General features: G+C 27.6%; 1 protein-coding gene across 2 annotated transcripts; it reads left to right on the top strand.

The window, feature by feature from the left end:
- The first annotated feature begins 913 nt into the window (after positions 1–913).
- On the top strand, positions 914–13,174 carry LOC129963410 (uncharacterized). 2 transcript variants are annotated; one of them, XM_056077765.1, is made up of 5 exons: positions 914–1,032; positions 1,252–1,336; positions 7,979–8,069; positions 8,610–9,394; positions 11,721–13,174. In XM_056077765.1, exons 4-5 carry the CDS (start codon positions 8,766–8,768, stop codon positions 12,016–12,018), a joined length of 927 nt encoding a protein of 308 aa, XP_055933740.1. In that variant the 5' UTR covers positions 914–1,032; positions 1,252–1,336; positions 7,979–8,069; positions 8,610–8,765; the 3' UTR covers positions 12,019–13,174. The 2 variants fall into 2 exon arrangements, with proteins under 2 accessions (XP_055933740.1, XP_055933739.1); XM_056077764.1 differs by lacking the exon at positions 7,979–8,069.

Consider the following 13,174-nt stretch of genomic DNA (forward strand, 5'->3'; position numbering starts at 1 on the left):
GTTTTTATAATAATAAAATAAGTTTTTTTGATTTATTAATTGCATTGTATAAATTTTAAAATTTCTAATTATTCCGTAAATGAGATATGTATTGCAATCATAGACATGTATGCCTGAACAATAAGTGATTGTTCTTATTGTAAGAAAAATTCAAATAACAAATAATTTCAAATTTATTCATAATTTTTCTTTAATAAATTATTAATTTATCATAAATGAGATAATTCAACACGGACACTTCAAATATTTACCAATAACTGAATCTGTAAAAATTACAATTGTATTTATAGATATCAACAAATATTAATTACCACTCGAAATCAAAAGTTTCTTTTCTATGATCGTTTTACATAAAACTTCACTTGTATGATATGATATCATACTAGTCAGATTTAAAATGTCACTAGTATTTTGAAATCCTAAATACTGCACGAGAATGCTTCTTCATTCAACTAAAATTTCCAAGTAATAAACGATTCGTCGATAGTGGAAATGCAAACAACTCGGAAAACTCGATTTGAAAAAATTGATGGGATAAATCTTGGGCTATGATAAGACATATTGATGAATGCAGCCGGAACGAATCACTTGTAAATTAGCGAATCAAGAGTGGCGCGCATTGGCGAATACAACTGCAAAAAATCGGAAGTTTGACTCGCGAGTAAAGACTCGGTTGGCGAAAATAGGCGTACTCGCCAAAAATTCCTCGCACAAATTCCTACATATTTCAGATTCTCCATTCAGAACAAAAGTTAGCATACGTATTAATTCTCCCCGGCGCTCAGTTCGCTATTTTTACGGGAATCGCGACGTAGTTGGCGATATCAACTCGCAAGTTGGCGTCTTGTCTGCCCATTTGGCAATCTTGTCTTATCAGTTGGCGATCTCGTCTCGCCAGTTGGCGATCTCTATTCCCCAAATGCCGATTTTGGCTCGCCAAATCCAGAACCTATATCAAGTTTTCTGCATCTCTAGTAGATGTGCACTTAGGCATGGCTGCAGAAGGTCTACCACCAAAAGCAGACATAATAGGTGTGAATGAATTTTTATGAATTAATAAAAATAAGTTTGTTTTTGTTTTTTTAAATGTTCAGAAAATCAGGCGATTGTTTTGGAATTTGTTATCTTATTTTATCAATAATAATTTGAAAAAGTCTGGAAAATTTATAGATGCTATTTCGCCGGCTGCAATCAGCAGTTTATGTATACATAATTCATCTCCTGAAACTAATAGTAAAATTTTCTTTTTAGTATAGCTGCTCAATACCGTTATTAGTTCCAGACATTCTTCTTCCACAATATGGAGCCTGTAGACGTTCCTGAACTTGGTCGCGAGGTGAGTACAGGTTACTTAAAATGATTTTTATGTATTTGTTTATTATTGCACTTGTCTGTTGTTTATCTTTTTTTGCTTTTTCGCTTAACTGGCTCTGAAATGAATTTTGTATTTGAAAAGAATTTGTACTTGATAATATTGTTCAAAACTATCAAAATATATTTTGGGTGATTTAACCAAAAGATTTATTATTATTATTATTATGAGTTTAACAACTCCAGCAGGAATATTTTTATGTATTTTGTCATAACACTTGTGTTATACGATAGACATATTATTTTTATCATTAAATGACAAAAAAAAGTTTTTGTTTCAAATTCTTCTTATAATTTTATTAGTATTTACTGATAAAATAAAGTTATGATTTCTATTGCTTTTATTTCTTTAATTGAAAAAATTATAATAGAAGAATTTGAATAAGTAAAGCTTCTTTCTTGGCATTTCACATTGACTGAATAATTTTGTATTACCTAATTGAAAAAATTGCAGTAAAATAATTTGAATAAGTAAAACTTCTTTCTTAGCGAGATCACATTGATTGAATATTTTGGTATTCTCCAATTGAAAAAATTGTAATAGAAGAATTTAAATAAATAAAACTTGTTTCTTAGCGAGATCACATCGACTGAATAATTTAGTATTCTCTAATTGAAAAAAATTATAGTAAAAGAATTTGAATAAGTAAAACTTCTTTCTTAGCGAGATCACATCGATTGAATAAGTTTCAGTAATAATTTTTAATCATCTCTATAATGAACCAATAAATATTTTGATTCTTGTTGTATATGAATGTTGATATGCATTGGGAGAGTCCCCTTTACTTTCAAGATGGCAGCAATTATTATAAAAGTAGAAGGGGGGGGGGCAAAAATTCTTGACATTCTTTCATTTTTTGTACATATGAAATATGTACAAAAATGTTATGGCCATAAATTCAAAATTACTGTGAAACATTCATCCATTAAAATATTTTAAAAGGGAGGAATATTAAAATTATTTGAATGAAAACTGTTTAGTAAAATCAAAAGACTAAGAATTTCAATTTATTTAATTTTATTGAAGGCTCACCTTTCTGAATGATAGTCAAATAATGAATTATAAAACTGCGTACTCATATCGAATAATATTTTCTCGTTGTGAGTGTTGATTTCATTAATCTCTGCTCAGATACAAATTAACTTAAAACCGGTTTGGCTGATTTTGATGTTTTTATTGTAGTTGCTTTATCTGACAGCATCGTCAGATGGGTGAAGTGCCATCGTCGTCGGATGGGTAAAGCGGAAAAGTTCAAAAGTTTATTTCTCTCAAATAATAACGTAATGCATTTGAACTTCTTTTGGATCTCCTGAATAATGTTAAAACTGTGACAATGTGATTTTTTTTTAAGTTTTGTTCAAATCATCTTCATTTAACTTAAAATTATTTTAAACTCTTAATTTATAGCCGGTTTAATAAAAAGAATATAAAAATGGAAGGTAAGAAATATATGTTTGTAATTATATTAGTACTTAAAGGCGACTTTCTACTTTAGAACAAAATTTTGGAAAAATGTAATTTTTTAATAGCCTTTTTTTATTTTTAGATGTTTTGCCAGTTATAAAAGCGAAAATGATGGAAACGTTCTAATTTATTAAAATTAAATGAAAAGCTACTTATTTTATTTAAATACTTCAGAATTTATAATCAGCGATTTCACAAAATGGAAAAAATATTTTTAATTCCACTCTATATTATATTAAATGGTTGTTAAAATATGTATAATTATTTTTCTCAACAATAAAATAGACTAAAACATTTATAAACTGAATCTGGTTCGATTTCTACTAAAAAAATATAATATTTAATTAATAAAACAGCATTATTTATCTCGTAATTTAAAATTCTTAAAATAAAAATGATTAAATCTATACAAAACAAGCGGAAACACAATAATCTTAATTTGTTTACTGAAGGAAATATGCCCCCCCAAAAAAAGGTAAATTCACAAAAAAAAAAAAAAAAAAAAAAAAAAGAAGAAGAAGAAGAAATGATTGATAAGTTCATATTCAGAAAATTTAATGTATTATCAGATATATCGGAGTGATAATAATTCCCTAGCATGAAAGAATTAGTTTATTATCTAACGCATGATGCGACTGATTTAGATAAACAATTCTTGAAATTTTAAACAATTACTATTAATAAAAGCACGTGTGTTTTTGTGTGCTGGCCTTCTGATGCTTTACAAGACATGTCACTGGACCTAAAATGACCAGGTTTGGACCAAAAATAACTTGAAAATAGACTTGAAATGCACATGTAGGAATGAGTTTCATGAAACTGACATTTATTTAAAATAAAATAATATTTTGGCGATTTTCCAGCTATTATTTTCAAAAATAATATTGCAAGCTTAAAATAACTTTCCATTTAGTAATACTAAGTAGAATTTTGTACCATTTATCCCCATTTTAATAATTTCTGAATTATTACTTGCAAAAAACATGTGATGAAATTAAAAATAATTTCATTGTTAAATTAAATCTCATTTAGTCTCATCATTTTACTATTGTTATAGCTACAATAAATTAAATAAATTTACATTTAGTGAATGCTATCTGCAAAAAATTTAATTTTCGTATTTTTGTAATGATATACAAATGCCATGATACACTTTAAAAAAAAACCCTGTTTGAGCTTTGTGTTGTTATTATTTGTTTGATTGTTTATAAAGTTTTATTTTTTTTTCGTTTGAATTAAATTTTAAATTTGGTGCGGGTTTACCAACACAAAACTGTTCGGCCTTGTCTGTGATATGATGAAAGTTAGAGAAACATAAACAACAATGATATAATATAAAGTTTTTAAAAGAAAGAAAAATCATAATTTTGTGCTATCGTTTTTCTATGTTTGAGCCTGGTTAATCATGGATGATAATAAATAAAGCAAATAAATGGAAATTATTACACTATTTTTTCTTTTAGAGAACGCGAGGCAATAACATTTGAAAGTGTCCTACAAACGATGCCATTAAATTTTGAATTAAATAAAAATAAATTTTCTTCATTGAGTTCTTGAGTTCGGCTTCTTCTTCTTCTCCCCTCGCGGCCATTTATGAATCAAATCTTGGCTTTAAGCCAAATTAGCAAAGAAGTACAACTTTACCTACAGATATGCACATTTAAGTGCAGTAAAGCTAAGAAAATATTTTAACTAGCCGGAAAAACAATTAATTATGTATCAATAATTAAACATATTTTAATCGTTTTTCCTTTTTAAATTCGAGATACATATTTCAATTTCTTCTGCAAATTAAAAGGGGAGCTGAAGACATAATGGAATTAAAATATCGGATGCAGGAATTTTAATTTCAATTCTGAAAATTTTTCGAGTGATGATTTTTTTAATTTTTTTTAAATCAGTAATTTGCGCAAGAGATGCAAAATTAATTTTTCTTAAAAAGATAAGTGCAGTAATTTTTTTTTCTTCTTAAGGTCATTAAAAATGATATCAAGGACAAATATGGTCTAAACAATTACGTAAAAAATACAAAACATTAAATAAAATTTTTTACATTAAATTAGTATTTTATTAAATTAGTAATTTACAGTACGGGCTTTGTGATACATTGAATCAATATTACAACTATATGTTTACCGAATTTCATATCTATAAATGCAATAGTTTTATCAATACACTGTACCCTCATTTTATATACAATATCAATATTCTATGGTTCTTTAGAGTTCCAGCCTTCCGTGAATGCATTGCATATCGGCACTTAATTTTAATTGTAGAAAGTATAAGATAATTGTAGAAAGTATCCATTTGAAATATCAATCATTTTAAGACCAGTCGTTTAGTTTCCTATCAGCAAATTTTTATAATTATATTTTATGTCTTAAGTTTTCTTTTTAGAATATAATGGGAATATTTCCACGCTCTGTTATCGGATTCATACATTTTAAAGTGAATTAATTTCTAATGACAAACTTTTATTGTCTCTTGATTATGTAGATTCGTAACTACATTGTAATCGTAACTATTTCTTACGAATATTAAGATCATGATATTATTTGCATTGCTATGCCGATACTTTTATCAGATGCTCCATTTCCTCTTTTAGAAAACGAGGCATAACTGTCCATTTTATTTTTTAAGTATTATAGGACAAGTAGATGTTTAAACAATGGTTATAAGTTTTGGATTGAAGTAATTATTATTAAGAACTTATTAAAAAATAGTTTGTTTGCTTCTGAACAATGCCACTATTTCTTATTATATAAGATTTTTAACTGATTCTCCAGTTCTATTTTTTAAATTTTTCAATGTAGTCCAAATAAGTCTGTTGCATTTATAAACAAAATCGATTGGTGAAACTAATTAAAATTAGAAACAAGGACTTAATATTTTGTTTATTCTTTAGATCTCAATTCAAAAGGCAAAATTTAATTATAATTGAATTTTATACCACTTATGCTTTAAAAATATTTCTAACATTTTAGGTCAGATCCTTGAGTTTAATTAGAAAATTGCTTGAATATTAGAATCATGAAAAATCAAGGAAACTCCTAATTTAAAAATTGTACAACAATTTCAAAAGAAAAAAAATTAAGGTATTTGAGACTCATAAAATTGAAATATTAAACAGCTATCATGATATGAACAGTCTTTTTGATGTTAACGAGCCTGAGTTAACAAATGGCTTCAGTGACTTGATGCCAAAATCTTTGAACTCAGATTTTGAACCAAATATGTCAAACATGACTTGTGGAACTTCATAATCTATCATTTCCTCTAATCTGTGCCTCTCAAATGTCTTTGACACATGTCCCAAATAATACTTTCCTTCCCTCTTACTAAGTACGAGTTTCTATTGGATAATTGTTACCACCTCCTCCGAAATGACGTGTTGCCAAACCTACTTTTATGACGTAGTTTTCAGCTGGCGTGGATTCAAAATGTGGAGGGCAAATTATTTTGATCTATTCTTCCACAATCTTATCAGAATTGATCAAAGTTGAAGGTTTGTTTTATCTTGGACTTTGAATTACTACTTCCAGTTTTCAGTTCGTTCAAATAATCTATTCTTTCTTTTAAGATAATCGATTTTAATATTTCGATCATACATAAACTGATAATTATCGCTATGGAACAGAAATATGTAACCTTTTTCTTTCCAAATAGTTGGGATAGATTTTATTCATTTTGATAAATTGCATGGAGGAGAGAATAAGCCGATTTTTTTTTCATCAACTAACTGAAGCCAAAATTCCTATCAAGGCCGCACATTAAAATTAATTCACCTAGCTTATTGCATTCTTATGTTATCATATTCAGTATCCTATTATGTATCATATTCAGTCAAACAGATAGTAAGTTTGTAAATTGAAAAGTCTAATTCAAAATCAGATGGATATTTGGGTATTGTTGTTGTTGTTGCTTATGACACTTGTCAGAGACAATCCAGCTAACGAAGTCAGCGATTTTAAGCCGCATTTTTAGTGTCTCTTGTGTCAGTAGCGTCATCTAGGGCCAAGAGTGCGTCTTAGCTACTCATGCGTCACAGCCCTTTTCACGGATCGGACTTCATTCATACATTTCATTCACTCATCCACAGATCGTAATTTAGATCTGAATCAGACAAATATCCTCTCTGATCCAGTACACCCAGTAGTATTGTCTCGACTTGGAGGACTTTGTGGCTACGATAAATTTATAAGTGAACCAGCCACCACGCATAAATATAATATATTAAAATATACTATATTACATATATTTAGCTACACATTTCCGAGCTATCGCGTTCACATATACATGAATAGATAGACAGATTAGACAGTTGACTTGCAGATAGATTTGGTCCACAAATTAACAGCATTTGGAATTCTACAGGGGATGAAATCACACACCAAGAGGCATCCGTATAACTCACTGCGTTTCTGAATTATACTAACATAGAAACGGACTGACAGACAAACTTATAATTGAAAAAAAATTTCATATATACAGATAATTCTAGTGAAAAAACAAGGCAAAAAAATTTCCTCCAATAAGCTCATTATATTTCTGAATTTATTTTGTAGAGATGCACGAGGATGGACGGACTTACCGTGGAAGAATTTGGTCCAAAATCTATATAATGCAAATCTACAATATTGCGGCAAAGACCACATACAAAATTTCATATTTCTAATCTTGCCTCTTTCTTTAGTTATTGTGACCAGAAAACGACAGAAATAATTTCCAAAAATGATATTTTTACGATTTGTTATGCGGTTGTATTTTGTTTTTGAAAACGTCGTTTTCAAACAAATGAAAAACAACATTAAAAATTAATTTAATAGAAACAGTTACTACAAATATAAGCCACATAATAAAAACCTAGCTTTCTGGGTCCAAAACTAACCATAAACACTTCCTGCATTTGCAGATATAATTTAAATAAAATCATTGAAGGAATTTCCTTTAAAACTTTTATGTATGAAAGCATGCAATTCTGCAATTCTTTATTATGTTCTTAATTGTTAGTATTTCCGAGGAAAAAAATAGTGTCAGTTATAACAATTATATAAAAAAAACAATTTATATTTTTCTATTCTTATGTTGAATCCAATGTTTTTTTATTTAACCCTTAAATGCATATTGTTGCCAATTGTTTAGATCCAGTTCCACCTAAATTTATTCAAAAACCCCGTTGATAACCATAGACCAATCATGTGGGAAAGAAAAAAGTTGACTTTACTTTTGGCGGGTAAGTTATATATATATATATATATATATATATATATATATATATATATATATATATATATATATATATATATATATATATATATATATATATATATATATATATATATATATTACGTTTGAATGTAGTGGATGAAGTTCAGTGTGTTACTTGAAGAAATAGTTTCTATTGTCGGGTTCCCTATAAAGGAGTGATTTATCAAATTCAATTGTTAAAAAACTACTTCTTATCTGTTGTCAGGTAAGCTATCAATGTTTGATGTTGTATTTGAAAATTATATTAGATACAAGCTAGATTTTTGGGAAATACAGTATGTTGCGAAATATCTGCATACAGCTTTTTTCAATATAAATATACCATATTATTACCTGGATTTATGTATTTCTTTTTTACGTGGCATGTGACTATTTTCCTATAATAATTTTTTTTAAATTCAAAACAAATAATCATGCATTTTAAGGTCGAATACATTTTTTATTTTATATTAGCTGTAATAAGTTATTTTTTAGATGAATCAAATTATTCACATTTTATTTTCAGAGCACTGAAGAATTTTGCCGATTTATTCGAAATTTGGATAAAGAGGTAATAAATGGAATTTACATTAAAGGTGCAAAATACGAAAGGCTACAACCTGTGATTGTTGATCTTGTGCAAAGGATTAGACGGGTCTACATTACTCTCTCTAATGAGACAATGGGTAGAGAGGAATTGGCAACGTTTAATAATAAAATTGATCCCAACTTTTCCTCTCAAATAACATCGTTTTTGAACCACAGAATCGCACTCAGTGAAAATTTAGTATCTTGTGCCAATGGACAAGACATAATTTCTACCATGACTACAATTGCGAGGCTGCTCGGTTTTACAGTGGAGGCTATCAACTCGTTACATGTGGCTGGAAATCTCTTAGTACCTTTTCTTGCAATCTCGCCCTTACCGAAGTTTTCAATTCGAAAATTCGGGGTTATTGGATTCTACTTAGGGACAGGTTGTTTAATAACTTCTTTTTATGGATATTCTTGGTTAAAGCATATGAATTTCTGTGCCATAAATTCAGTAGAAGAGGACAAAGAGCTTTCGGAAAGAGTGGACAACTTGCTTTCGGAAAAAGATATCGTTGTAGAAGAACTGTTCTCCATTGACGAAGAAGTCATTACGGGTATTGAAAAAATACTGTATCTGACTGCCACTGAAAAGATATTTGCAGCACTTTTAATTTCAGCTATGCAGAAGAAAGAATCTTTATGCATCAAAGACAAGAAATTTTTGTGTCAAGCCTATATGTTCAGCAGGACAGAAACTGCCAAAATTTGGTACAGAAGGTAAAAGAAAAACAATTTTTATGTGAATTTATATAATATGAAATTAGAACATCATACCAACTTATAAATATTTCTTTGAATCATTAATTAAATTTTTTATGTTGAGAATTAAAAAAATTATTTTATTTTAAATATTAATTCTTTACTTATTCCTCATATGCAGAGATTGTGCGCACACATTTTGAATGCTTTTGAATTAACATACATAATAAAATAATAAATAATTGCGCATTAATGCAATATAATAATTATGCATTTCCCTATGCATAATATAATATAATAATTAATAACTATGCATTAATATAATATAATAATTATGCATTAATATAATACAATAATTATGTATTAATATAATATAATAATTATGTATAATTATTATAATATTATATAATAATTATGCATTTCCGGAATAACTTTAACAGGAACAGATATTCTTCTTCATAGTGGTCTATCACATATTCATCCAGTTTCTTCAATTTTTTAAAATCAAATTGCATACAGTTTTTATTAAACGTGGGCCCTCTCTTAGCTTATGATTTCACCAATAAACTCTCACTTCTTCGAGAATATTTTCCTTATTCAGCTTAAATTAAAATGTTCTTCTTTGAAAATGTTTTACTCCACCAATTTTCGCCAAACTACTTGTATTATTCTAACACCATTTATAATTTCTCAATGAGCTAATAATTTTTTGCAGGAAAAAAAAAATAGTTGTTGCCATTCAAAAAAATTCGGATTTTTTTTTTTGTAACTTTAACCGAGACAGCTCCATTGTTTTATATTATCAGAGTCTCATCCATATATGCTTAATATATTCATATGAAATTTCATATGAATTCGTATATTTCCATGAATTTCACTTTAAGAACTGCTATAAGGTTGATGTTGTCCCGATTTGAATTATTCAATTGACACATTTAAAATTAATGACAGGAAACGAAAAAGTAATTTTTCTATATTATTTTATTGTGAAATGACCATACAGATATTTTTTCTTTTGTATCTCTTGCTGTTTTGACATAAATGAACCAAAATTTCATACTCTGAGAGTTTGAATTTTGTTTGTTCGAATGAGGGGGATTTAGGGATTTTTAGCTACAAAGGCTGTCATCCCAACTCTGAGAGTTATGAATGCGAGGAATCATTTAAAATGAAACAAACTGAGGGTTGCCATTTGAAAAATTTGAAGATGATATGAAAATAATTTTCAAGGACACGTGGATCCTTGACAATAATACGACTAATATGCATTTAAAGAGAGCAACACATTTTATAAATCAAATTATCCATTTTTTTTCTTCATATTTTTAAATGACAAGGCATAAAAAATATATTCGGATATTTTTCTAATCTAACGTAACATACAAGTTAAGCAACATAACTTCTGACATGCGCCAAAGAGATTCCGAAACAATTTTGTTTTGTTTTGTTGCACAAACATTCCTTTTTACAGTTTCCCTAAGTGTTTTTTTTTGTGGGGGGGGCATCTTTCATAATTTTGAACTGTAGTCAGATGATTAAAACAATACCAGAGTTTAGATGAATTTGAATCTCGATTCTGCATCAGCTTTTGGAATTTTTCTTCAAAGGAACAATATACATTTATGGTACTTATAACTTTACAATGATACATGTGAAGTGTTTGTTAAACCAAATCTTTAACTTTTATATTAAAATATATATATCTTTCAAAATTGAGATATTGTTTAAGAATCACCATATACCTTTTAAGCCTATTAACATAATAAATGAATGATAATTTTAAGATGGTAAAATAATTTTTACGTCATATTTAAGCAATTATATCGTTATACATCTCTGTTTATAATTTAATGAGCGAGAATTTTTAAAAAATATATTTTATATATTTTTATCATTTGATTGACGCAATATAGCCAAGTGTGACTCTTGCGCCAATAAACCGCACAACACGACACTAATCCATATAACATAAAATATTTTACGGTATTTCGACATTTTTCGGTATTCTGAATGCTGAAAATATCATGATAGTGTTGTGATCGCAGTGTTGTTGATCATTTTTGATATATATATATATAACATAACATCACACACATATGTATGTACTATCATAATTCTACTAATATCATGCACACGTCACAACTCTATCAATAACATTATTTGTCTCTTATTCTGAAACATAAGAATAGTGTTATTAAATTTGATTTAAATTTAAGAGCAACGAATCATACATTTTATATTTTTTATTCATCTGTAAGTCTCTAGAACAAGGGTAAAGTGAAATTGTATATGAATAATGAATATTCATTTTCTTTTATAGTTATCATTTTTCGTTTACTTTTAGAGCGTTATATCGTATTCGTCACGTGGATCAGCCAATGAACATCAGAATTCCAAAGGACGACCTCCTTCATTTAAAGATGATGTCTCCTACTGCATGCCAGTCTGAAGAAATTTTAATATTCCTTTTGAAATCATTAAAAATGCCTGGATTTGTTGTTTTTGGTTTATGTAGTATATTTTTTTACTATGAAATCAGAAAATTTAAGATTGGAAACAAATACGGATTTTCTAACAATTTAAGGCAACTAGCATTGCATTATAAAACAATAAATAAAACTTTGTCAGAGGATGAGTATTAGCAGCTCATAAGAAATAGAATATCATCTAATGAATCTGCTACATCTCGTGAAAGTTATGTCTCGTCTGCTAGACGACTCACAGCTTTTTATCTTAAGATATCCTTCGATAAGACTGTTTTTTTTAAAGAAATGTTTTAAATGAAGTATTTTTTATACTTTTTCGTTTCTTTTTTTTTTTCTTTATTATTTTGTTTAAAATTCTTCTTTATCTGTGAAACATAAAGATAAGAATTTTTTTCATTTGTGATGACTTATTCTTTAATTTATATAGTTTATGGGGATGTATATAAATAATTTATGGAAAAGACAAACAGTTTAATAGCTTTGTTTACTTTGTATGATGTTGTTTATTTATATGATTATTTTTCTGTCTTTTAATGAAAATTTGATTTCCTTTTGTTTTTCATGTTACTGTGATCATAAAAGTATTTTTCATGTAATTTTTTCAATAAATAATATTGTAGTAAATTTTATAGATTCTAAATAATTCTAGTTCAGTGCCAGCTCAGGTGTTCGTCCTCATTGCTTTTAAAATGGGACGTTAATATAACTAAACTAAGTTCAGAACAATTAACACACTATCTCTTTTCGCAAAATACTAATTTAATCTCTAATTCATGACATTTCCCTATATTATGTGTTGTCTTATTATAATAAATTTTTTAAGTGACTGTTATAGGAATTTGTTACATAAGCATTATTGTTTGTACAGTTCGTTTTAATGAGATTAAATTATGATTTTTTTCGTTAAATACAAATGATAAATTAATTTTACAGTTTCAGAGTTTAATTATGAAATAGAATATTTTAATTAATTTTTGATTCGATACAAAATGTTTCAAAAGGAAAGAAGAATATCAGAAAGAAGAAAATTGATTTCAAGGTATCTTAATATTTGTATTTATGAATTATAATGTAATATAGTGAAATAAGATATTTCGAATGTCTGTTATAATTGAATCTTCTTTTTTATTGAGACTGCATGTGATGCTATTTTATGTAACTTTAACTATTTTCGCTTTCTTCAAATGCATAACTATTCTGTGCAGCTATATAGTAATTCTTATTTAATATATTTTAATATCTTGAAATCTCTTTTTTCTGTATTAAGTAATGAAAATTTCCGATTGGGAAACATGTTATCGTTTTCATTCAA

This window comes from Argiope bruennichi, chromosome 3 (assembly GCF_947563725.1).
Source record: "Argiope bruennichi chromosome 3, qqArgBrue1.1, whole genome shotgun sequence".
Classification (NCBI taxonomy): Eukaryota; Metazoa; Arthropoda; class Arachnida; order Araneae; family Araneidae; genus Argiope; species Argiope bruennichi.

What these genes read in the sequence shown, in the direction of transcription:
- LOC129963410 (XM_056077764.1), top strand. Translation starts at nt 1,301, where the DNA reads ATGGAGCCTGTAGACGTTCCTGAACTTGGTCGCGAG. An exon ending in TTCCTGAACTTGGTCGCGAG is followed by an intron (nt 1,337 to 8,609) that starts GTGAGTACAGGT and finishes TTTTATTTTCAG; the next exon opens with AGCACTGAAGAATTTTGCCG. An exon ending in GCCAAAATTTGGTACAGAAG is followed by an intron (nt 9,395 to 11,720) that starts GTAAAAGAAAAA and finishes GTTTACTTTTAG; the next exon opens with AGCGTTATATCGTATTCGTC.